At 51.6% G+C, this 24,289-nt stretch overlaps 7 protein-coding genes across 7 annotated transcripts; 3 read left to right on the forward strand and 4 right to left on the reverse strand.

Moving 5' to 3' along the window:
• Positions 1-140: 140 nt before the first annotated feature.
• BDZ99DRAFT_363107 (NAD(P)-binding protein) lies at positions 141-1,444 on the reverse strand (the record flags this gene model as incomplete). The annotated part of the gene is made up of 3 exons (XM_033714710.1): positions 141-395; positions 455-883; positions 929-1,444. Coding segments are annotated over 3 exons (1,200 nt in total), but the record flags the coding sequence as incomplete, so codon positions are not given.
• Positions 1,445-2,081: 637 nt separating this feature from the next.
• Positions 2,082-2,976, forward strand: BDZ99DRAFT_390246 (uncharacterized protein; the record flags this gene model as incomplete). The annotated part of the gene is made up of 3 exons (XM_033715677.1): positions 2,082-2,158; positions 2,224-2,576; positions 2,645-2,976. The coding sequence occupies 3 exons, from the start codon at positions 2,082-2,084 to the stop codon at positions 2,974-2,976; spliced, it is 762 nt and encodes a 253-aa protein (XP_033575333.1).
• Positions 2,977-3,120: 144 nt separating this feature from the next.
• Positions 3,121-3,650, reverse strand: BDZ99DRAFT_464261 (uncharacterized protein). Its single transcript, XM_033720268.1, has one exon. The coding sequence runs from the start codon at positions 3,599-3,601 to the stop codon at positions 3,419-3,421; it is 183 nt and encodes a 60-aa protein (XP_033575334.1). The 5' UTR covers positions 3,602-3,650; the 3' UTR covers positions 3,121-3,418.
• A 1,393-nt stretch (positions 3,651-5,043) lies between these two features.
• On the reverse strand, positions 5,044-6,648 carry BDZ99DRAFT_54321 (uncharacterized protein). Its single transcript, XM_033726779.1, has 2 exons — positions 5,836-6,648; positions 5,044-5,729 (listed from the first exon to the last, which is right to left on the reverse strand). The coding sequence occupies exons 1-2, from the start codon at positions 6,430-6,432 to the stop codon at positions 5,331-5,333; spliced, it is 996 nt and encodes a 331-aa protein (XP_033575335.1). The 5' UTR covers positions 6,433-6,648; the 3' UTR covers positions 5,044-5,330.
• Positions 6,649-7,094: 446 nt separating this feature from the next.
• BDZ99DRAFT_54409 (uncharacterized protein) lies at positions 7,095-7,446 on the forward strand. The gene has a single exon (XM_033726811.1). The coding sequence runs from the start codon at positions 7,131-7,133 to the stop codon at positions 7,347-7,349; it is 219 nt and encodes a 72-aa protein (XP_033575336.1). The 5' UTR covers positions 7,095-7,130; the 3' UTR covers positions 7,350-7,446.
• On the reverse strand, positions 7,361-9,828 carry BDZ99DRAFT_445777 (uncharacterized protein; the record flags this gene model as incomplete). Its single annotated transcript, XM_033717941.1, has 5 exons — positions 7,361-7,853; positions 7,900-8,025; positions 8,078-8,542; positions 8,591-9,262; positions 9,320-9,828. The coding sequence occupies 5 exons, from the start codon at positions 9,826-9,828 to the stop codon at positions 7,544-7,546; spliced, it is 2,082 nt and encodes a 693-aa protein (XP_033575337.1). The 3' UTR covers positions 7,361-7,543.
• A 1,746-nt stretch (positions 9,829-11,574) lies between these two features.
• On the forward strand, positions 11,575-21,388 carry BDZ99DRAFT_572246 (glycosyl transferase; the record flags this gene model as incomplete). The annotated part of the gene is made up of 11 exons (XM_033728179.1): positions 11,575-11,727; positions 11,785-12,663; positions 12,737-14,327; positions 14,377-14,765; positions 14,820-15,519; positions 15,581-16,004; positions 16,054-19,319; positions 19,373-19,651; positions 19,717-19,809; positions 19,867-20,165; positions 20,217-21,388. 11 exons carry the CDS (start codon positions 11,575-11,577, stop codon positions 21,159-21,161), a joined length of 9,018 nt encoding a protein of 3,005 aa, XP_033575338.1. The 3' UTR covers positions 21,162-21,388.
• Between the last annotated feature and the right edge of the window lie 2,901 nt (positions 21,389-24,289).

A 24,289-nucleotide genomic window follows, 5' to 3' on the forward strand; every position in this document is an offset into this window, starting at 1 on the left:
ATGCTTTCCTCACTGATCCTTTGCCCTTCCTACGCCAGCTGCCACGAACCCCCCGGGAAAGAAGCGTCAGACAAGCAACCACTGCAATACTGCGTTACGAAGACCGAGATGTTTGATTCTGACTTATGAAAATAGCTCTTACCGAGATTAAATGTCCGAAAAGACTCTGCGATGGCGCCAGAAGCCGTTGCGGTGAGCGCTGCTAGGTGGCCGCGTGCCAAGTCTACAACGTGGATAAAATCGCGAACCGCAGTGCCGTCTGACGTTTCCCAGTCTGTGCCGAAAATCTCCAAGACTGGTTTTGTACCTGTAAGCACCGTTGCAATCACCGGAATGAGATTGCTGGGCCTTTGTCTTGGATCTTCGCCGAGCAGTCCCGACTCATGACAACCAACCTAGGATGATTAAAGACCGTACATGTATAAGAAAGTAATTAAGGGAAGAGAACACCTACTGGGTTGAAGTAGCGAAGCGATATAATCGACCACGACCTATCGGATTTCGCAATATCCGCAAGAATCGCCTCGCACATGAACTTCGTCCGGCCGTAAGGAGATGTAAGCCCGAGAGCGCCAGGTCTTGAAGTCTTCTCACATCCGTCGTCGTCTAAATAAGTCTCTGGATGATGTACGCAAAACTCTTCCCTCAATGGAATGCCGGATTTTGCGCGGTCGCCATATACCGTTGCTGATGACGAAAACACCAAGTTTTTGACGCCAAACTCCTGGAGAAGAACTAGAAAATCGACCAATCCACAGACATTGTTCGCGTAATACTTCAAAGGATTCCGAATACTCTCCTCGACTGATTTGAATGCTGCAAAGTGTATTACACCTGAGATTTTGGATTGTCGTCTAACGAGATGTTCGTTTTGATGTTCATGCTGGTAATTCGTTTCTTCCGCTGGTATTTGGCCTTCCAGTTCGACTGCTGGCGCTGAAAGTCGCATTTTCTCTTCAATCGTAGTCGATGTCAGATTGCAAATCGCACTAGGTGGTACATCGTATTCCATCTGAGTTCCAAAAGTGTGGATTGAGTAGCTGGCTAGTATCGACCTCATTGAAGGACTTCTGTAATCTAACCGGTGGAAGTGGAGTTCAGGCATGGATCGATCGAGAGTCGCGAAGTAATCTGCCGCCAAAGCTTTTATGCGATGAAGAACGCTTTGGTATGAATTGCTCAGATCATCGATGATAAGCACGTTATACCCATCTTTCAGTAACTCTAGAACAGTATGCGATCCGACATACCCCAGACCTCCGACAACCATGATGACCCGAGCGTTTCGGCCAGCAATATCCAATGGATCTTCGACAACGTCATCGTCAAAGAGAACAGATTTTTGAGTGTCTGGTGTGTTCAGAGTCTCTGGGGAACTGACGTCGGACAACGATGAGAGCGAAGGTGATGGGCACGATGTCCCCGGAGAAGGGCAAGCATCCATTGGATATAAACGATTGTTGCGCGTGCAGATCTTAGCCAGCAAAGCGAAGGGTATGCGGAAAGCCTTATATGTGCACCGGAAACATCACCGAATTGCGCCACTTGTTCTCAAATTGGCAGAAGCAAGCTCCGCGCGAGACTTGTTCCGTTCAGATCAATATGAACAGTGTCTAGGCAGCTCGTGGCGTGCTCCGTTCGGTTCAATCGCGCTTATTTGTGCTCGGAAGGGCCGCCATTTCGTCCGTTTCCGCAAAGCACTTCCACCATAAGCTGACCCTGGTGCAATTTGTTGCCTGCGGACTACCAATCTCGACACTTAAAGGCAATTGCGCGCCTGGGGGATTCTATGCCCATCCCAAACGCACTCTGCAATATCATACTTCAAAACCTCTTCAGTGGCTTTAGTCTAGTCATAACTCTGGATGCCTTGCTTTTCGACTGCCTCCACCCAAGTGGCACAAATAAGCACGTTCCTCAAGCCACGGCGAACATCTCATGAGACATCCCTGCGGATCACGTTTGGCTGACGTCTTGCGCATGTCGAGGCGCGTTCATGTACTCTTCTCCATTCTTCCAGCCGCAGCTCTGCTTTGGGGATAAGAAGCCCATTTTATGCTATTTTGAGCCCAGGCTACGAAATGGCACCTAAAGCTTCAGTGTTGCTTCCACTCTACATCTACCCATCACCCGGCGCATGGCAGCCGTTATATCAAACGTATGGATGAACCTTAAATTCTCATCAGCTCTGAGCCGCAATATGCTTATTTGAGGTCACAATAGAGCCGTTCAGTACCCAGGTGTTGACTTCACAATAATCATCAACCCCAATAGCGGACCAGGTGATGGGATGCTGCCAGATGCAAATTACACGCATGGTGTCGCCACCTTGAACAAGCTGGACAACGTCCGCACCATTGGCTACGTCGCAACCAATTGGGGCCAGAAAGATGCACAGAAAGTACTTCAGGAAGTAACCACTTACTCGGGATGGACTAGCCAAGATTCGTCTGTGGCACTGGACGGGATCTTCTTCGACGAAACGCCCGCTCAGTACCATCCAGATCACGCTCAATACCTGCTGAAGGTTTCCGAGGCAGTTCGCGAGGCAGATGGCTTCGGCTCCGGATGTGTTGGTGAGTGGCTCAATCTCCCATGGTGTCCGTTCAACAAGTCGTGATTCTGAGGCTGACGTACGACATAGTGCACAATCCAGGATGCGTTCCAGCCATGCAATACTACACGGACCCCAGCTACGTGACGCTCGCCGACGTGACGGTAGTGTTTGAAGACGCATACCAGACGTGGCTCAGCCGCCAATCAAACCTGACATCGACCTCGCTTCCGTTCGATCACGGCAAACTCGGATGTCTCCTTCACTCTGTACCACTCATGACGGAGCGAAGCCTCTCGGCGTTGATAGAACAGGTGGCGGGCGTCGGCGCTCACGTGTATCTCACGGGCACCACCAACTACACCAGCTTCAGCCCCCAATTTCCGACATTTGTGGACGCGTTGGATCGCCTGATCAACTAGATACGTAGGGTTTCAGGCAGCTGGAGAATTCGAGAAACACGTTCCTTCTGGGCAATGGTGGCACGGAGAGGAGCCAATGCAGCTTGTATATTGGTTCATGCATGATGCCAGCATGACAGCGTTGCAATGAATTGTGGAGGGCCCAGAAACAGCAGACCAGCATATTCGCCACAGGTGGCCTTGCTTGATATTGAGGCTTTGCGAGCTCGCTCGAAGACAGCAGCTATGGTCCTGGCTTCACAGTACGCTTTGTGGGTACGGCACATGCAGGCAGAGTTGCACTGCCTCGTGGGCTAATTGGGAACCGAAAATGCCGGATCAGTGGAGCTGATTTCAATATTGCAGACTCCAATGATGCTTCTGGGCTAATTATACTCTTTCCAACAAACCCAGCATGTCGTGGCCTCGTAGCTAGTCCACGAATCGTCAAACCCAAACCTACCTACAGCCCCGATGCTAAAGAAAACACACGGAGCTTATTCGATGGAGTCTTTCCACCTTGAAAGCGCGCAAGGGATGTCCACCAGGCTATGGTGAAGCCCGCTCCTACAGCAAAGCGGGAAAACCACGGACCAAAGCCCGGCGGGATAAGAGCAGTGAAGGCGGGATAAAAGCAGTGAATCATGAAGTGCATGCAGCGAATCAGAAGCGTGCCACATGGGTGGGAAGATGGCCCCACAAGAAATGCGGAGGCGGCGCCACTACCGGGTCCACTGCAAGGGCACTCCACTCGATCCCCCGTCGTCGTGGGAGTTAAAGCAGCGAAACGGGTGGGAAGAACAACGACGACAAGGTTTCGCCCCGCTGTCTTGCCCTGCCACCACCTGTCACGCCCCTCGACGCTCTGAGACAGTTTGCTGTGCTTGACGACGTGGCATTCGTCCCGCACGGCCCGCGCCTCAGGGGCCGTCTCTCGCAGAGGGAGCGAGCAGGTGTAGCGGCAGCTGACGGACCCAGCCCAATCAACGCAGCATGCTGAGAAACAGCACCCTCGCCCCCTTCACCCAGTGCCACCATACCGGGACTGCACGAGAAGGCAGAGGTGGCACAGCACTCAAGTTGAGGCACACTCACGTCTGGCTTCGGACTCGACGCCTCCGAGCGGCCGACCATCTACCCAGCACCCAGCACGCTCCCTTTACGGGGGAGTGGCGTGGGCCGCGAGAACTGCCACATGGTGGTGGAGGCTACAGTGCTCCATGAAACGAGGCCGTGAGAACCATCGGGTGAGCATAACGTGACTTTTCTTATTCCTATTCCCATCGCTGACTCTCCTCTTTCTCCGTCGCAACACCCTCCCTCCGGTCTCTCGATTTGATTCCCCATATAGCTCTTCTAGAACAAGCGAGCCGTTGTAGGGCCAATATTGCATGCACTGCAGATCCCTTGCCATGCCCTGTATCTACTTCGCTCACCGAGAGCCATAGCATCACTGCAAGGCCTCCTTGCGCCATTGCTTCGATTCGATGCATGCCGCCCTGCATGCATTACCAGAGCTGGTTTATTAAACGGCCACTGCATATGTTTACGTACAACTTTCCAGGTTAGTGTTGCGTGTCTGCATGCTGCAGATCTTTTTCATCAGCCATGGGGCTCTGGGCAGGGTGGCGAGGAGGCGACCCCCCTGAATATCAGACCAGCCATTTTTGGGGGCCTGCGGAAGGACAATCAGGGCGTTCAGATGGGGTCTCGGTTGCTCAGCCATCCGGGCGAAGAAAGGGTTAGACCTTGGGTAACTGTGAACGCGTGCTGGAGCTGACGCCGTGGCACCCTTAAACATCGTATGTTAAAGAGACCTCTGGAAAATTGGCGGGCGCGCGTATGCAAGCTAGTCACGTTTACCGACGGAATGGCTCTCACAACATCTGCAGCCTCCTCGTATTTGCCGTTTTCGGACGCTCGCTATACCGTCCTCTCGCTGTAACACCGCAGCAACCAGCTGGTCTTCTGCAGACCACCACCTCTCCTACCTCGCAAGCTCGCCTGCAGTCCTCCATGAGCTATATCCAGCATCCCCATCGTCCTCCCAACGCGCGCGGCTTATATTACGCGCAATCTAACCCCGCAGATATCGGTGGCTTTGGCTAGATCGAGCCGCCTCCTGCATCCATTCTACCCGGGTGGTTCATCTCGATGCTTGGGGCAACGGCGGCAGCCAACTGCCCCGCACCCCTAGCTCGTCGTCCCGCGTCCGACGTCTGCGCTCGTTTTCCTACACGCGGCAGCACCCAGCCCAGACCCTCGTCGCGCTACACGACAAAAAGCCCGCACAGGTGCGAAACGCGCGCTGGAACCGCGGAGGTGAGCTCCGCGGCGCTACCGCCCCTCAGGACAGTAGAAAAGAAAAGCGTTTTCTAGCTCGAGTTCAGCAGCGTGGTGAAGGCCGCGTAGTTGCAGTACTCGACCCACCCGTCCAAGTCCGTGAGCTTGATGACGGTGCTGAAGTTGGCGGCGTCGGCGGCGGCGCCGCAGTAGTCGTTGACCTGCGTCGTGGAGACTTTCTTGCCCGCGTCCGGGTACTCGATGTGGAAGACGGGCTTGTGGTGCGTGATGAAGGCGGTGAAGTTGGAGCACTCGGCGTACTGGGCGCATTGCTCGTTAACGCTGAAGTGGACGAGGGGGAGGACGGCGTCGATGATGGCGGCGGCGTTTTTGAGGCCCAGGGATAGTTTGTGCGTGAGGGTGGCGTTGGAGAGGAAGGAGAGGAAGGCGATGCTGTCGGCTGGGGTGAGGGAGAGGCCGTTGTTGTTGGACTAGGGGTGGGCGTTAGTCGTATTGTAAGTACTTCTTAATGTTTGCTCTTTTTTGACGTTCTGCGCGAAAACCAGGCAAGGAGAGGAGAGGGAGCGGAGAACGTACATATCCATCTACATTATCCGGATCAACCGCATCACAGCCCTTCTGCGCAGCCAACTCTACCCTCTTCGTCATGATGTTCCTCACATTCGTGCTGTTGAGGTTGAGCCAGTACTCCCCGGGCCACCCGTCCATCTCCTTTCCCTTATCTGCATCCTTGAAGTCGCCGCTGTCCGGCCTGTCTGGCTCATAGCTCCCAGCACTGAAGTAGCAAATCACCTTCTTCCCCAGCTTGTGCAGCGTGGAGATGACCTCAGCGCCGTTCGTGAAGAGGTCGATGTCATACACCTCGACGTCGGGCGTTATGGACGCTGCGTCGGACGACAGCTCCAGCGGGTTCTCCAGCACAATCTGCCAGGTGCTGTTGACGGTTGGTGTCCATGCGGGTTGCACGGTGGGGGATGGGAGGGGAGAAACAGTGCTTGTTGGAGCAGAAGAGGGGGCGGAGGGGGTGCTTCCGCTCCCTCCACGGGTTAAGCCAACGCCAAGGCCGATTGCAAGGGCGATGACGATGATGACCAGAACAGCGCAGACAATGAGGCCGATGCGTTTGCGGCGGCTGCGACGCGCAAGTGGGGGGTTGGTTGGTTTGGAGGACATTGTAGCGTGTGGTCAGGGGTATTCGCCAGCAGTTCTGGAGACCAACGTGTGGAGAGTGTCTTGAGAATTGAGATGTTTGTTTAGGGATATGTGGAGATGAGCGCGACTCGGCTTTAGACTTGTATGCCAAAATCAGAAGTTATAAGTTGCTGCGATACAGGAGTGAATTGCACCTCTGCAAGTGCTGATGGTGCAGACGTCGTCTGCTTTCCCGCGACGGTCGAGGCTGAGCAGAGGGAGTAGAAGTAAGAGAAACGAGCGACGTTGAAAGAAGAAGCTAGAGAGCTGTTACCTTGGTAGTGAAGGATTTTAGCGCAATGAGTCGTGGGCTTAACGTGCTCTTTTTGGCGGGAGTGAGGCTGAGCAGACAAGCTTAGCTAGGGAATGTTAGATTGCGTGGGCTGACGGCACCGGGTCTGCAGGAGGCTAGGCCTATTCTACCGGGCGCGGTATGCAGCTGTGTGTGGAGGGAGAGGTATGGGAGAGGGCGATGCGCTGGTTGGGAGTGACAGCGTGGTCAATACCTTGGTAATGCGTGCATAAAGGCAGCCAGGGAGGTTTACAAACAGCTGCAATAAATCTAGAAGTGCAACTGCAGGCGATCAACTGCGCCACATCGGGAGACGAAAGCGGGCCAAACGGTTTCCTAAGCTACATACGGACACGGGGCTCATCGCAGCTCAGGTGGTGCACACGCTATGAGGCTTCAGCCACCATCTCTTGTCCATCCTACAGCGTGGATATCCTGCAGCCACCCACCAAGGCCTCGATCACGGGTCGTCATCGTTGAGAACCAGGGCATCGCCATCATACCACCACAGCAGTTACACAACCTTATTGACTTCCCTGCAAAATCGTTCGACTTTTCCATTTTGGAGCTTAGGCAGCCGAATAAAGACGGACAGGGTTGTCATTAGGTAATCTGTTCATCCGGTTTGGTAGTTACTTGAATTCCATTTTATAGTTTCTGAATTATATTTTGACACCCCACTCAGACTTTTCCCCTGCCCACTATTGCAGACATGGCGATACGATGATGCCGGAGAAATTGCATACCCAGCGCCAAGCCAAACTCTCGAGGACCCGCGAATAGGAAATGTAGGAGATGCCTCTACAACTGGATCGCCGTCGTCAGGGTGTACGTACGGGCGGACCCGCTCATCGTGACCCAAAGCGTCAGAGGATCCGTTCCGACCTGCTCCGTGGTCGCGCCGCTAGTCGACGTGACGGGGCCGGGGAAGGTTACGGGAATCGTCGTCGCGCAGGTATTGTCGTTGGCGGTGACTGTCACGCTAATGATTGACTTGCCGTCCTTTGAGAGGTTGTAATTGATGTTAGGGTTGCAATTATCGCGTGTCTGGCGATTGACGAATTGCAGGGCGAGATCATCGTGCTTTAAAGTGATGAATGGCCAGGTGACGCTGCTCTTGTTAGAGTGGTAGTCATAAAGGGAGGGGGGATGCTTACAGTCTTGTCATCTCTGCGACGACAGTCTCAACCCATATTTGAAGCAAAGAGAGCTGTTGTGAGCTTCCGTTTACTACGGTGCTTGCGACGTCGGTCTGCCTTAGGTTTGCTTGATGGAACATGTACCTGTGTGGCATCAGCGGGAATACCGCTGTATAGACAGAAGGGTCCTACTTACGGGTCCCAATGCAACCCGAGAAGATGCCGGGTGTTCGTTGCTTTAGCGTCTGCAAGAAGGTTGTCAAAAGTTCCACTGCCTGCAGACGTATTGATCCATTCGGCCAAAGTACATGCCGGTAAATCACAATTGTAATAGATGGTAGTTGCCCATCGAGGCACGATCACTAGACCGTCATACCCGTTCGCAGTGAGTGTGGTTATGAGCGGCCAGAATGGGTTTTGAGTATTCAACAGCACTGGGCGGGTATTGTCTCCCACCACATACTTGATGTTGGAGACTCCGTTGGTCATCCATGCCCGTATGGCGTCTCCGTTGTGAAGTCCGGTAATGGCGGGCGGGATGAGACCACTTGCACTGAACCTATTGGCGTTCCATATGCCCACTTGCTTGAGCCAGGCAATGTTGAATGTTATTTCTTTCAGAGCGTCCGAGTAAGTAGCATTGTCTAGGGATTCATGTGTGCTAAAGAAGTTCAACAAGAGCTCTGCAAAAAGCCACATGAGTACTTACAAGGTGTGAGAGATGTGCGAAAACGCGTTGAGATTTGATGCGGTCGCGAACCACTGTTCAAGTGCATCAAGTTTAGCACAAGCCAAACTCCATGTGTACGACGTTGGGGTTGTGGGCCATATGTTTGTGCCAGTCCCAAGAGGCTTTTGGAATTCTAAAGGGGTATCGATCTGGTCGGCGTATTCAATAGCAGTGTCTGGTTTGCAGGTAGACGAGCCAGCTGTATCGAGAGCAGCCTCAATGTCTCCGTTCCCATTGTGGCCAATTTCGATGACATATTGGGAGCCAGAGGGCAAGCGGGTGTTGAGGTTAGCTTGCCAGGTGACATGGTTGCTAAGATCGTCGGGTCGGATGCGGAAGGTTGTGTTAGCTGGGGAGTATATATCGGTCTCCAAGAACATGTCGTCAACTTGCGTGTTGAAATAGACTCTCCGAAATCCCACGTAGAGGCCCCTGGTCATCCAATGGATCCAAGCATGCTGGAGGAAATTCGATGCCGGGGACCAATCCTGCGCAAACGGCAGGAACCAGACCTGCTGTTGACGACCGCCAATGCTGTTGACGACTGCAGCTGTGCCAACCGTAGAAAACTGTGCAACTTCCCAGGCAATTGAAGTATTGGTGATTGTTGCTGGATAATGCCAGATTCCGGCAATGCTGACCTGTGCATTGCTTGAAAAGGTTTAGCATTGTGTCCGCTCTCGGATTGTACTAGTCATGGGGGCTTACGTTTTGATGTTGGCGGTAGGAAAATCTGAAGAGTTGGTGATGCTGACGGGTTCATCGTTGCCGTTGCCGTTAACGTCGATAACGCCAAAGTCTGCCGAAGGGAAAGCATCAACCCGAACCATTCGAATTCCGAACGCTACCTGATAGTCGTAGAGTTGTTGCCATTGGGACTCTGTAAGTGCACTGAGAAACTGTTCGTTGTAGTCGTACGAAACCTCGCTCAAGACGAGAATGCCACCGAAGTTACCGGCAGTGGTCGAAGAATTCAGCTGCGGAAGGGTCGCGCCGGTTGAGGGTACTAGAAGTGTCTGGAAAGGAATGCCATAGCCTTGAAGCCCAGAGTATCCAACCGCTGCAGAAGCCGCATCACGTGCAATGACAAGGACAGTACTGGATACACTGGCTGAGCCTATTGCACGTTCTTCGACAAAAGGGGCAGAAGTCACGACGCCTGACAGTGCCAAGGCTGCTACTGCACATGCAGTAAAAGGTGAAAAGACAGGAGACATTACCGCGACGAGAAGGAGTGACGTTTTGGCAAATAGATTTGACTGCCGTTAGGGTCTACAGGGAAGCCTTGGGGCATTAAAAGGATTTCAGATTCATGAACAAAGATCGTCACGACAGCTTCGATCGCAGGGAGCGAAAGTTTGTGCCAATTTGAGTGCCTGTAGGTTTCCCTTACCGAGGGCAGAACTTCTCTTGCAGTCACGCGAGGGCCTCGATCAGTTCATGACGCGGCGTGAGAAGCCTCACCACATCGGCGAGCGTTCAATACGGTCAAGCCCAATATTGACGACGTTGCATGCGTGGACGAATGGTGCCGCAAAAATGGCGAACGTTCTGTAGCTGAGCACAGAAACAAGTTTGGAAGGGTACAAGGATAGAAAGACAGGGGAGAGTGCATCATCTGTAAGAAGGTTTGCTGACTATGCGCAAGCAGTAGGTCTGGCCGTGTTGGGAAGAAGTGAGCGAGCTAAAACATGCTTCATTTTGGTGGAATGTGAATACTCCGAGCTACATGCTGCTAGTGCGTACACTGCAGGGTTACTGCAGGCGGTGCATCTACCGAGCGCAACTACTACCCTGATTGTGGTCAGTCCAGAGCTGGAGCCCACGAAGCCCGAGCAGTGGCTCTTGGATGGCCGATGCTTTCTGGAGCTTGACATGAGGCCTCGATGACCACAGAGGACTAGAATGATCCATGAAGACGTTCTGCTACGGATGACTTAGGATATAGAATATGAAGACGCATCCTACCGATAATAAAGGGGTCAATGCCTTGGTGAAATGAAAAGCCATCTACCGCTCATCTGCTGCCCACTATATTCTAGCAGGCGGCATTCTAGCGGCAAGGCTGGCCGTCGGCATGATGGGCCAGTTGCCTGTCGCCCACGGAGCAAGGCCTGGTGGTAGTATGTGACAGGAGGTGGTGAGAGAAGGGAGGAGTGGCCGCGACATCAGCGCGAGGAAGGTTGAGCCGGCGGCTTAAAGTGGAGATCGATGGCGCCGCGTGCATTCTCAGGGGGGCTTAAAGCAGCATCAGCTTGTGCATTTGGTGTCTCCTTGGCACGAAAACCCCGAGGCTGAACGCCACAGAATGCCCTCACCATGTCTCCTCTCTCTCCACATCCGTCCCAGCCGCTCCCGACCCCAATATTCCAGCTGGGTAGCCTGGAGAGTCTGGCTCCTGCACCATGTTGCTGTCTCCCCAATTCGTTACCGCGTGGGCGGGATATTCTCATCTATTCCTGGACGCCGTGCTCGGATGAGAGGCGATTACAACATTGCCAACTCGTCCACGCCTCGCTCTTATCTCCTCTTTCGTCGCCATGACACGACATCTGTCTATTTTCTCCAGTCGCCATTGTTCGAGCTGAAGCGCCATGGCCATCCTGTCTCGATTTCGTGACAGCTAGCAGGACCCTTCCTCGGCCGCCCAGTATGGGGTCCTGTTTGCGGCATCCATGTTCCGGTAGACGTCTCCCATAGTAATGCACTCGTACCCTAGGTCTTTTCCCTGTTCCAATCTGCACTTCTCTCAGTCTCTGTTAGTGATGCTTCGCATGGCCGTTCGTTTTGTGATACCGGTAATTTTTATGCTCAATCTCTTGTTCCCTTGTCCTCTCGCTACTCTTTCTGTGCCTTGTTGAGACCAATACCTAACCCCGTTTGGGCTGCCCAACGGCTTGGGATGGTGGTTTGGTAAGTCCATCAAGCCGTCTACCTCGCCGCTGCAGACCTTCGGTGTCACAATGGTCCATATCTTGGGTATTAGCGCATTCAGCCAAGGTCCCCTCCAACACTGGTGGCAGTGGGCTCTTGTCGCAATTGTCGCATCAAGCGCCCTCTTAGGGATACTTTCTTCTCTCTGGGTTGTGACTCAGGCCACTCGCGCTTATTTCAAGGTATACACAATGAACCCTTCTACGACTAGTTCTTAGTTTGCCTAACTCTTCTACTAGAAGAAAGCAAAAGCTTACTCAATACCTCGTGGCACCTCTCATCGTTTACGAAAAATCACTGCAAGCACTGTGCACAACTGTTCCCTGCGGCCCTTGCCTTCAAAACCATCTAATTTCGGTGTATACCTCGGTAGCCTCTCGATACCCCCAACAGAAGATCAACTTACGCTGCTATCGCGATGGGATGCCATTATACTCGATACCTCGCAACCAGGGGTGATAGAGGCCCTGGACTGTGTCAGCAAACAGCTACCCCAACACGTCATAGACAGGCTACATCTCGAGGAATATCTTGACGCGAAAGTTGACCACAATAATGAAGTCATATCGAAAAAGCTCAGTGAAGTCTTCAATACCATACAGAGTTGTGGAAAGCTTACTGGTATTCTCATTGCAGGGTGGAGAACAATGGACAACGCGGTGGACCTCGTGGCCAAACTGATCAGCTCGTATGGTCTCGAGGTTTATTTGGAGGTTGGTCCCCCTGACTTCTTAGAAGGTAGAAGCCCAAACTTGAGCCTCTTTTCAGGACTAGTGGTGAAAAACGCTACTATCCTGCTAAATGGGGAACGGCGTGACTATTTCGAGATGTCAAAGATGAGAAGCACCACAAAGGCATTCGTTTCCGAGTCGTGCCGCAGGCCCTTCCTTGTAATGATGTGGGAGACCATTGACGATGATGCACGGCTTTCCCACGCAGTTCTGAGAAGGAGTTATATGTGGTGCGGGTATCACGGGGCCTTGCCGTGGATCGGCCGTACTGCATCCATTACAGATGCGTCACGCTACGACTCTTTCATGGAGCCTCTAGCTGCATTCCAATGGCTCAAAGACCGTAAAGTAATGGCCATCCATGAGGTGTTTCGCACAAACCAAAATGTCAGTAGCTTGCGGTCATCCACGTCACCTGGCTCTTTTTCAAAGGATGTTTGACTGATGAGTCCCCAAACAGCTCAAACCCACCATTAACCTCCGTCTCGAGGCTGATCAATCCTTCTTGTCTCTGTTTCCAAGCATGCAAGATATTTTTGATATAGCGCTCGATGATACAGCCTCCGATAGAGCCTCCAATTTAGACGGTCGACTCAGCTCCTCCACCGTCACTCTGCAAGATCGTGGGACAGAAGACCATGGAGACCACAATCTAGAGAATCTAGATTTCGAAATGCCTGAATGGGCAGCATCCATGCCCAGATGCGCAGTCAATCCACTCTCCTGCTCCACATCAGGTACACTCTACGAATGTTTTGGATGCTTTCCAATCGGACTTGATGTCAATCTAAAAGACCTCGAGGCCATTCTAGAGTCGCAGAGAAGATTACGGAGACTCAACCTCCTCGCCAGACCTTCAAAAACTCAACTCGATGACGCTGTGGCATCTTATGCGAGGCTCGCGGAATGTGACGGTATGACCGTCGACATACCTGCACACATAAGGCATAGTATCCGCGACCTTGTAGAGCGGCTAAGCAAACCGTCCGAAGAAGCCCACAAAAACCAGATTGAAGTATACATTGGACTTGATTCTGGTTTTCGAACGCCCGCCGGCGCTCAATTCTGGGCGATCCATGACGCTAACCCTTCCTCTGGTTCGTCTCTGATCTACGTTTCAAAATCAGTACAAGACTTGACTGGAGTCCTTCTTCACACCTATTTAAGCAGCTGTAAATTCTCGCGCTACCAATGCTGTGTTGCAGAATTCGCGCTACACAATCTCGAGTATACGCCGGGCGATCGATTACCAATGCCCATCCGCTTCCACAACGATCTGGAAATCTTATCTCCATCGGATTTGCTACTCTTCTTACAACACATGAGGTTCTCAGACTCGGATCGAGACTCCGCGCTGCTGGCGGTGATCCGTGCGAGTTGCCAAAACCTTTTAATCAACCAGCCTTCACTCGCGCAACTAAAGCGTAAATGTAACACGGATTACCTCAGTGGCGCTTGCACTGATGAAGACATAGTTACGGCAAGGCTGGACTGGTACCGCCAGTTGGACTTTGACACTATCAGCAAGGAAAGCGGCATTGAGATATTCCGTCAAGTTCATCATAGATTCGTAGACCTGCTGAACAACCGAGACTACGATAGTCTTGATCGAATTAATTCCGAATTGTCCAAGCTGGTCGAAGGAGGCTCGATAGATTGGCGCACAGATTTCGTTCTTTTTTGCGTGCTTTCCGCAGCGAAAAGGTTGGCCTTCGAAGAGGTATACATAGAGGTTCAGGACAGAAACCCTCTCTTCAATCAGTTCTCCGACCAAAGCGCTGCTTTTGCTGAGCTGTTTGCCCTCGGATCTCGATGCGAAGCTTACTTCGATGTCACCCCGAGCGATTTTGGCGTGCTGCTTTCCGAAAAGCATCGGAGATATTACAGTCAAGCTGAACACCAACCTCCAAAGTGGATAGGAAACGCTCCGTCGTTCGCTTCTGCATATGCCGCAGCTCAGACAGACATCGACCCGAATACGGTAGTTTCTACTATGCCTGGATACCGCCGGTTTACTTTCCTAAGCGTCTTTGCGATCCCAGCTCTCATCGGTAAATATCCATCGTCGTATTGCTCTTGAAGTGACACTGATTCTGTTAGATATATTGCTTCTTACTACTACCGGTCGTGGTCTTTATCTTTCGGCTTTCATGCCTCTAGAGGATCAAAGATATGCAACGCTAGCTTTAATGGTGTCTTTATTGCTAAGTGGCGCTATCGGGACCTGGATATCTATCGGTGGGACATATTATCTCATATCGATGGCATTCTCAGCAGCTAGCATGTTCATGCTCACACGCCTTCTCGGAGGGCTAGCTTTCACAGTTGTGGGAGGGTTTGTCGGCTTCATAGTCATCTCGGCAGTCCATAATGCGCGTGCAGGAGCGATATTCTTCTTCTATCTATTAGGCCTCACGTCCTACCTCTCGGTCTTAGCAGTCCTATCCACCCACCAGATTCCGGCTTCTTCCTTCTTGAATGGCCGACGCGTGAGTAATAGTTCAAGTTATATAAGGTAATTGTCGGGGCTAATACTAGAGCAGATGATTTTATACTTCATACCAACACTTGCAATCTCTCCGATAATCACGCTATGGGTGCGAGGATACGACTCGATAATATACCTTGCAGTCCTCTATTTGTTTCTCATGTTTCTCATGCTTGGCACCCGTCATGTTTGTTCTGAATGGGCGACATGGTACCATTCTGTCAAGACACTTGACGATAGCGCGGTAAAGGCTTGGTACACAGGTAAATTAGGCACACCAAACGCCCAGTCTCAGGAGACGCCTGTCAATAGTAAAGCATGCCAGAGATCTAGCACAAATTTCTCGGCTCGACTCACAACAGAGAAAAGAACAAGGAATAGAATCGAACAGCCGGCTTTACAATCCTCACAAATTCCGACGACTAGGCTAAAGACATTTGATTCTCTTACAGAACCTGCCATCTTAGCACTGTGTCGTAGCGAGTTATTCAAAGCAGTCATGGATGAAAAACATCGCCGCTTCTGGCAGAAAGCAACAACGGACCCTCTGGTCAAGGAGCTGGCTTTATGCTGGGATTCCACCGTCTTCCTTTTAGAATGGTATTGTCGAACGTCTGAGGTCAAGCGTCCAATACCGTACAGCTCAACCTGGAACCTGATGTCGCAGGTAGCCCTTGACAATATGCAGCAGACTCAGAAAGGCATCCGCCTTCACAACTCATTCATCCACTGGCGTAATATTGGGGATGAAGTAGGTACGTGCTCTGCGAAGTCATCAATCTCATAATGCTGGAGCCCTCGTGCTGACACGTCTAGGCTGTTCAATATTGTACTTCATTGTTGCCTTGCTAGATCGGTGGATTATCCTGATCGAAGGCGCCCAGCTTGTTGGGCTTTCTGCGGCCTTGGACAAGACTTTCCGTTTAGCAGTGGGGTTTGCGTTGGCCTACTATCTCCTAGGCGCCGTCATTTTGGATTACAAGGCACAGCATCTTCATCAAGCGTCCGAGCAACATACCCCCGATTCTATCACAGAGAAATCTCAGATCCAAAAGGCAGTCCTACACGACCAGCACATTCGTCGGCGTCTCTATGTCAGTACTCTTGGCCGATTCCTTGGCGTTCACGTATGGGCATTATCGCTTAGTACAGCTTTCATTTGGATCTTCAACGGATCGGAAGCAGCTATGATCATGTTCTTATCTTACGTGGCGGCATACAGTGGATTGCTCCTCTACCAGTGAGTCTACCATGAAGCCAGTTTTGAAATATCGCTAATAGTCCATTAGGTATAATAAGATCTTTTCTGGGCCTCACGCACTTCTCCCGCTCTCTGCGGCGGTTCTGACAGGGTTCCCAGTTGGTTTTATCTTGAAAGGAGTATACCCTGCATTTGAATACAGCGGCGTCATTGCTCTCGGTACAGCGACATGGACAGCAGCGCTTCTTTCTCTTCGAACGGCCAAATTAGGTCGCCCTGAGGTGCTCCGACACGTAGTTCGCGGCTGTAAGAGGCTGTTTTTAACGAAGAGCTTTCAAGACTCTCTCCTTATTTCCAAGCCCCCGAACACCAAATCGCCTCAGTGCTTTCGCGCCTATTGCGATGGTGGAGTCAATGCCGAGTGGAACCAAGACGAACTCGAAGCGCTGTATTCAACATTACGGTTCGATTTCAAGGAAGCGAGATTCAAAGTCCTTCCTTTCGACTACCCAGGCATCGAAATCAAATCCCTCTTACTTTCGTGCAATTATCACTCATTATCAAAACTAGCTCTGAGAGCCTTCCCCACTGCACCATACATGATGCAAAATATCATATCGACGTGGGAGCGGGGCTTCATCGATGTCTACATTGTCTCAACGGAGGCGCCAACTCACTCTAACGCTGGTCTTAGAGCAATCAGTTTTCAGAATGGCAGCCATATCACTCTACTAGTCGCATCGGAGCGTAGCGGAAGAAATTGCCTACAGCCAAAAATCAGCAGCAACTGTCAGGTTATTGCAGAAACACTAATACACGCCTGTGCTGAATCATTGTTTGGATTGCAGCCCCTTGAAGCTGGTATCTTGGAATCACTCCTAGCTTGTAAGGCCGTTCATGCCAAATCAGAGATTGATCTCTCAGAGAACTCAAAACGGGCTTTCTCTTCGGATATCCCGGATAAGAATTCGGACGGATTAGTCGCATCTATACGACAAACCTTGCTTGCCACTCTATGCCTCGGCATTGATTGTGATACGCAATGGGAGAGACTACCTTCCCACATCCGGAGATCGCTGATCCAGAGATGCATTGGAGTGTCACATCAGTTTTCTTCGTCAGATCTTGAGTGGATCAAATCAAACGTCGGTGCGGACAGCGGCTGTGATGTTATGACGAGCGTCTCGCGATACGATCTTGGTGCATTCCTTCAGGTCCAAAAGATGAATCATCTTCGGGATCGTGTTTCTTTGGGACTATACGAAGTGGAAAATTGCCAGACATCAACCAATATTCATGCTCCACGACTTTCAGTACGTAGTAGTCGGCCCATACCCTTGATCAGAAAACTGGCTACGCGCATGAAAGCGCCTTTCGTATCGGTATATCATAGCCTGGGCATTTGGATCAAATTCTTTGCTCTCGCAGGAATGGGCGACCCCGAATACCAAAGAGAGTTGATCTACACTTTGAAGACTGCGCCGAGGCCAAGTCGAAGAATCGCACGATTCTTCCTGACTGGAATTTGGATTTACAATCGAGCGGCACAAGCTTTAGTCCTACCTCTCTTCTTGTACTACGGACGACCCGACTTGAAGAAAATGTCTAATACCATCAAAGGAAACATCATTACGCAGGGAAAGAGTTGCTTGATCGTGGAAAACTACGAGCGAACTGAAACAATCTTCATTCATTCCAGTGGAATCGAAGGTTATAAGCTCTATGTCTATCCGGGAGCACACAAAGAAGAGCCTAAAACTGGCCATACCATGGTCAGCACTTTTGGGCATGATATGAAGCTGTACTCTCGAAAGGAATATACGAAAGGAGATGTTACGAATGAGTTCGTATATGATTACAATCTCAGATTTGTGCGTCGTCATAGCAAGATCTTGAAATGGGACAATCCTAGAATTCCTCTAGCCAAAACATGCATCGGCGGAAAAGATGAAGGAGCCGTCTTCCGATACAACTACAAAGGCCATGTTGATTCGGGCAGTTATCTGCTGCACGGGAATCTTGTTCGGTTCCAGTATCACTACCGGAAGAACGCTAAATACGACGACGAGCTTTTGCGGGCCGAGTTCATTCTTCCTCATCTCTCTTGTAACGTGAGCTGGTGTGCTCCTCCTGCCCGTCATGCAGACAAACCGGAGCGTTGGATACCCACCCCGAGGGTCTATGAAGCGACTTTTGTCCAAGGAGCTGACGTATACGAATGTTCCTGGCTCTACGACCACAAATTCCATCCAACCATTGCCACTAAACTGAACGGAGAATTCATCGATACCCCCGAGATGATACGCCATGATTGGCTTGGTGTGCTTAAAAAACCCAATCATTGTGCCTTCGCGGATGAGAATCCACTTATTGGTTTCCGGAAACCCACGTCTACTTTTATTAGTCGGTTATTTCGTACCAATAGCAAGACTCAACCAGTCTCAACTGCTCGTGCAAGATCGCAGTTATGGAAAGCTTGGAAAAAGCGTGTTGATCTCGACGGAGTTACGACTAGATGGGTCGACGAGCAGCTGTTAAGAAGAGAGCCGCTGCTGCGCCCATATTGGCGACGTAGAGACCGGGGGAGTCTTACCAAAGCGGAAGACTATCTCGCTCTACATGCAGATGCTATAATGGCAACTTCAGATGTTTCGAGCGATATCAGCGCGTGGACTCCTTTAGCCGTTCGCATGAGTGATCTTTTCAGTTTTGGTCAAGGTGGAGATGCCGTCATCTACACGAGGACCAAAACTTTGCAGAGAGACACGGACGATTCGCTTCATGTCATTGCTGTCGATACGGGAACATGGCCTAATGAAGGCGGAGGAGTCTCGGCTTGTCGCAGAGACCTTATCAACAATCTCCGTACAATCAAGTGGCATATGGTGGTCGAGTCCGCGAACGACTTTGGGATACCGAAGCATCAAACCGAGGAGAATGTTGAATCTCTCAAGATCATCCCGTTGTGGGGTCTTGACTTCATGCATCCCTGCCATGGCATGTTCTCAAACAAGCTTGACAGCGAGGTAGATCACATCTTCTACGATGCCACGCTTGAGGATATCCGCATAAACTTCCTTCCGACGCTGACAGCGCTTGTGCAAGGCGCCCGCGCGGTCAACATGACCCAGGCACATGTCAAGCAAGCTACTAGAGCACTGATCAATCTCAATAACTATTTTCAAGATTCTCGGCACTGGAAAGAGGTATGGACCACCGACCTCGTGAAGAATAAATGGAGAGAACTGTGGTTAGCAGACGACATGCCAAATACTCAGCCGCCTTCGCAATGGTTCGAAACCGAGCTGCCAACGCTCAGCCATCTGGACACTGCTCTAGAGCTTTGGTTCCGATGTTAGTCCTCATTTTTGGTAGAAGACTGTACATTTGCTGATCTTTTAACGTAGACCTCTTCATATTCTCGATTCCTGTCCCAGAGAAGATACCTGCAGTCTTTCAAGCATCTCACCATAGCGTCTCGGCGTCTTATGGTATTGTGTGCAAGATCAAACGAGGCTGCACGCTCCAGATCTGGGATCATGCGATATCTTGGAGGGAAACCAATCTGTATTTGTCCTCGACAATGTGCACGCTACCGCCCTTCATTCGTAATTCTCTGCTGGGGTTAATGCGGTTAACATCAACTCTCATTTTATACCATGCAGATCAGATTCTTCCATGTGCTGGTAAGCTGTCCATGACTGATTTATCGACTGATGAACGCCACTTAAGAAATCTAACATGCTCCTAGACTTCTTCAACCCTGGCTGGGAAGTGGAGATCGGCACATCTCAAGGAGCTCTTGCGCACCGTAATGTATTTAGAAGAAAGGTCGATCCGATCGGTATGCTTCCGCAATCTGCATTCATTTGACTCACTATTCTGACTCGATACAATCCAGTCAACGGCATTACCGATATGCAAAAATTCGCGCCAATCTCCGAGATCAAGACAAAACAGCCAACTGTGACCATGCTGTCCCATGTATGGTTTGCGAAAGACATCAAGACGGCACTACTAGCAGCTGATATCATTTCAAATGAGTGGGGATTCAAAGACTACAAACTCGACATCTATGGCGCCTTGAACAAAGCTCCTGTGTATTCATCCGAGTGCCAGGAGATTCTCGCTTGCAAAGGCTTGGGTGGTAGTGTCACGTTACGAGGTACCGCAGATCCAACAATGGTACTGGAGAACACGGTATGCTTCCTCAAATCGTATGGCTGTAAATCTATATCTGACATAAAGTAGTGGCTGTTCCTGAACTCTTCCGTATCTGAAGGCTTGCCTCTCGCTCTAGGCGAAGCAGCCTTGACAGGCGCCCCCGTTGTCTGCACAGATGTCGGCGCGTCCCTCCGTGTACTCACAGATCCAGACACCGGCGCAAGGTACAGTGAAGTTGTGGCGCCGAACGACGCGTACGGCCTTGCCCGCGCACAGATCAATCTTCTCGCCATGCTAGACGATTGGGCCCAGTACGCAGACGACGACCCCGAGCATCCAGCTCCAATCTTGCCTCATAAGCCAACGCCAGAGGATGTCAAGGTCATCACGAGGCGAATGTACGAAAAGAGCGGACAGAGACGGAAATTAGGCATGATGGCGAGAGAAATCGTCCAGAAGAGCTTCAGCGGGGAGAGATACTTGCGCGAGCACGAGCAGATGCTCTGGGTCGGGAAAAGTGTGTACGAGATGAGGAAGCAAAGGCTCAAACCTGTCCGCCAATCTCAAAGCTACCCTTCTTCTGGCTTCACACAAGAACGCGCTGGCAGTGGTGCGCAAACCCCAGACCTGCAGCTCGAGAAGATGCAGCACCCCCTCCACCCGCCGACTTTCCGCCACCTTTCGACTGCGACGTCGTTCTCGAGCGTGTATATCGACGACCCTGGCCCTTCGACTAGGAACGATGACTGGGGTATGCGGACCTTGGGTCGTTCGGGTGAGAAACTCGATCTCGAGACTGGGATTCAGGTGGAAAAGCCGGCACTGGTGAGGCTTAGCGGGGGGCCCGTGTCGTATGAGAACGAGAAGGGGAAGATGAATATGAATATGAGGATGTTCGAATCAGAAGAGCGGGTTGGGTCCGGGAAGAGACCGAGGTTTGGAGGCGAGCAAGAGAGGGTGGCGAGTGCGAGGAGCAGTGCTAGGATGAGGAGTGGACTTTGTGAGGTCCAGAATGCGGACGAGGGAACTTGAGTTGTACGTATGAGGCTTCCCTAAGCGGCGATGTTTTAGGGGCGTAATGGTATATGTCTGCATATTAGAAACGGCGCGCTGCATGTGGCTGGTTTGGATGCAGGTTTGTCTGAAGTGCTACAATGAGCTTCCACAAATTTGAAGAGATAGAATCGAACAGTTGGTAAGCTACAGTGCCTTGCCATAGATAGTTCTATCCGTACACTTTCCTGCCACTGTCTGTGGGGCTTCAACCTACTAATAGAAACCAGGGGCAGCAGATACACTTCCAATCTGCGTAGACCCTATTGACGCTGTCTGGGGTGGCCTCGCGAGTTTACTGTTTCTTTCTCATTTGGTATGCGGATAGTACTATGAAGCTCCTCATGCAGCGGTAAACGAGTGTACAGATTTCTATGACGAGGCATTGTAGCTGCACTACCTCGATTCGTGCACAATAAGCACCTGGATAGGCCAGATTCAATCTGGGTTTACGAATTCACAAGGATATCCCCACGTGACGTGACCATTCTCTTGGCAAGCGTTAGCGTTCCCTCCACAAAAAGATGGCCCTACTTCCATTGACGCGATCCCCAGCTGTTAACCTTGGAACCTCACCTCCACCCCCTCCCCTCGCATACACAACAAACACATCGCGCATGGTCTCGCGCATGGAATTTTTCTAGCATCCGACTTGATCGCGACCTCACTCTACGCAGTCGGACTGCGCTTCGTCCCCTATCTCTCCCGCGGCCTCGGTCGTCATGTCGAAACGCCAGATCGAAGTGCAAGGCACGAAGGATGGCACATCGTTTCTCGGCGATGGATCCGCTTCAGCAAATGCTGATGATGTCCCCAAGCGGGCGACAGCGGCGCAGCTCGCGAACAGAAAGTAAGTAAATGTTTATTGCGTCCGTAAAACTTGCGGGGCCTTCGAAAAGCAACCGCGTCGGAAGAGAACATTGCCCGCCGCCACGCACAGCTGGCCGTCGCACGCGACTAGTTGATATGTGGCGCTCTCGTTCATTGCTTTGGTTTCCTTGACTGCCCAGAGTTCCACTGGCGGCCGCACCTGCCCCAATTCCTTGTCTTCAATGTCTTCATAAGGTTGCTCCTGCTAATGCCTTACCACAGACTCAGAAGTATAAAGCAGCCAACCTCGCGGAAACAAACGTCTGGCTCGGTGAGTCATGCCCCCCCTTCCCCGGTACAAGCGCTTTCAGCGCGGTCCCCCTCGAAACTCTTCCTCGCTCAATTTCAAATTGATCATCTCCTTCATCAAGCACAAGCTCATACTACTCAGCAGTCCAATATCCAAGGCGGTATCTCACAAGGAAACCCCTTCGGCCAGGTGCAGCAAGGGACCCCCCCTTTGGCCTTCGGATCTCAGCAGCAAAATGCTCCTCAACAGTCAAGCTCCTTCGGGTTCCAACCACAACAGCAGGGTGGAGGCATGTTTGGAGGCACAACAAGCAGCTTTCCCCCGGCGCAGTCTGCTACGCCTGGCTCGTCATTCGTCAATTCATCCTTTCCAGCTTTTGGGGCGGGTGCGAACGCGAATGCGAACACAGGTTTCGGCTTCAACCCTACTCCGCCAACTGCGTCGGACTTCAGCTTCTCCGCCCCTGGACCTAATCCGTTCGCTGCCACAAACACCAATCCTGCCCTCAACACTCCTGCATCGGGCGCCTTCTCAGGATCTATATTCAATCTAGCTGCTCCGCAACCCGCCGCGGCGCCGCCTGCAGAGAACACGGCTCCAGCGAACCCGCAGGCATTAGCCTCGCCTTTCAAATTCGGTGCGACCAGCGCATCAAACGCTCCATCTCCTAGCATCTTTGGTCAGACTGCTCAGACCTCTGGTGCCATTGGGCCATCCTCCAACCTCTTCGGCACGAGCACTCCGAGCACTGCCCCGAATTCCAGCATTTTCGGTCAAGGCAATGCGCCGACAACACCATTCTCCACAAACCTAGAGAAGAAGGTGTCCAGCCCAGACGAGATGCAGACTTCGCCTGATTACTCTCCCTCAAAGCCAACATCACCGGCCGTCAATACATCGCAGCCGTCAGGTACGAGTCTGTTTGAGAGAATTACTCCCGCGGATCCGAAACCTCAAGATACACCAAGACAGTCGGTGGAGACTCCGCAGGCAGGGAAGCCTACTCGACCGACGTTTGGCAGTTTTGGTCAAACACCTGTGGCCAAGGAGACGCCGAGTGCGGGGAATCCTTTTGCAAATATTGCACGTACCCCATCGCCGGCTAAAGAGACCGCACCACCGCGCCCTGCCGAGGACTCAAAGACAGCGAACCCGTTCTCAAAGCTGCATCCTCCACTCGACAAGCCAGGTCGATCGACTCCGTCTCCAGCTTTCAGCCAGCCTTCGAATATCTTTGGACAACAACCGGCCCCTACGCCATCCGTGAGTCTATCAAAGCCCTCCGAGCCGGTTCCCTCTCCGTCCAAACAACAGCCACCATCATCCGCAACCACGACTAAGGCACCATCATTCACGCTACCTCCGACTGGTGCTCCCATATTAGGCATGCCTTCGACGTCCTTTGCTCCACCCAAGAGTAGCCCCTTGAAGTTCTCTACTCCTGTTGATGTCACACCACCATCGAGTAATCGCAATTCTGTCATCGAAGCGCCAACGGTCACACCGACGTCTACCGCAAATGTTTTCGGCATCTCACAAGGACAAGCGATGTTCAGTTCGGCACCATCCATCAATAAGTCGTCCTCAGATGGAACAACTGATTCCGTCGGCTATGATCCCGTCACGGGCAAGGTCACGAGGCTGGACGTTCGCAATGCTACTTTAGCTGATATGGAGAAGATGCTAGAAGATGGCCCAGGCCCAGATGCGGATGATCTTAGCAAGGAGATCTGGTGTGAGAGGGAAAAACTACGACTCTTGAACGTTGGGTTCAAGAATACCATCAACCATGCTGGTGTTTACGCAAACTGGACTCGTTACACTGATTGGTACGCCGAAGTAGCTAAGGAGATCTCCACACGCCTAGTGACCGCGAGGAGAAAGAAGACGGCGATAGATGAAGCTAATTCTGGCCCAATGAACCCGTCCGTCAAGCGGAAAGCGGATCCCAAAGCTGAAGCTCAGCAAGAAGATCCAGGCACTGTTG

This window comes from Mytilinidion resinicola (assembly GCF_010093595.1).
Source record: "Mytilinidion resinicola strain CBS 304.34 unplaced genomic scaffold BDZ99scaffold_12, whole genome shotgun sequence".
In the NCBI taxonomy this organism is placed as follows: Eukaryota; Fungi; Ascomycota; class Dothideomycetes; order Mytilinidiales; family Mytilinidiaceae; genus Mytilinidion; species Mytilinidion resinicola.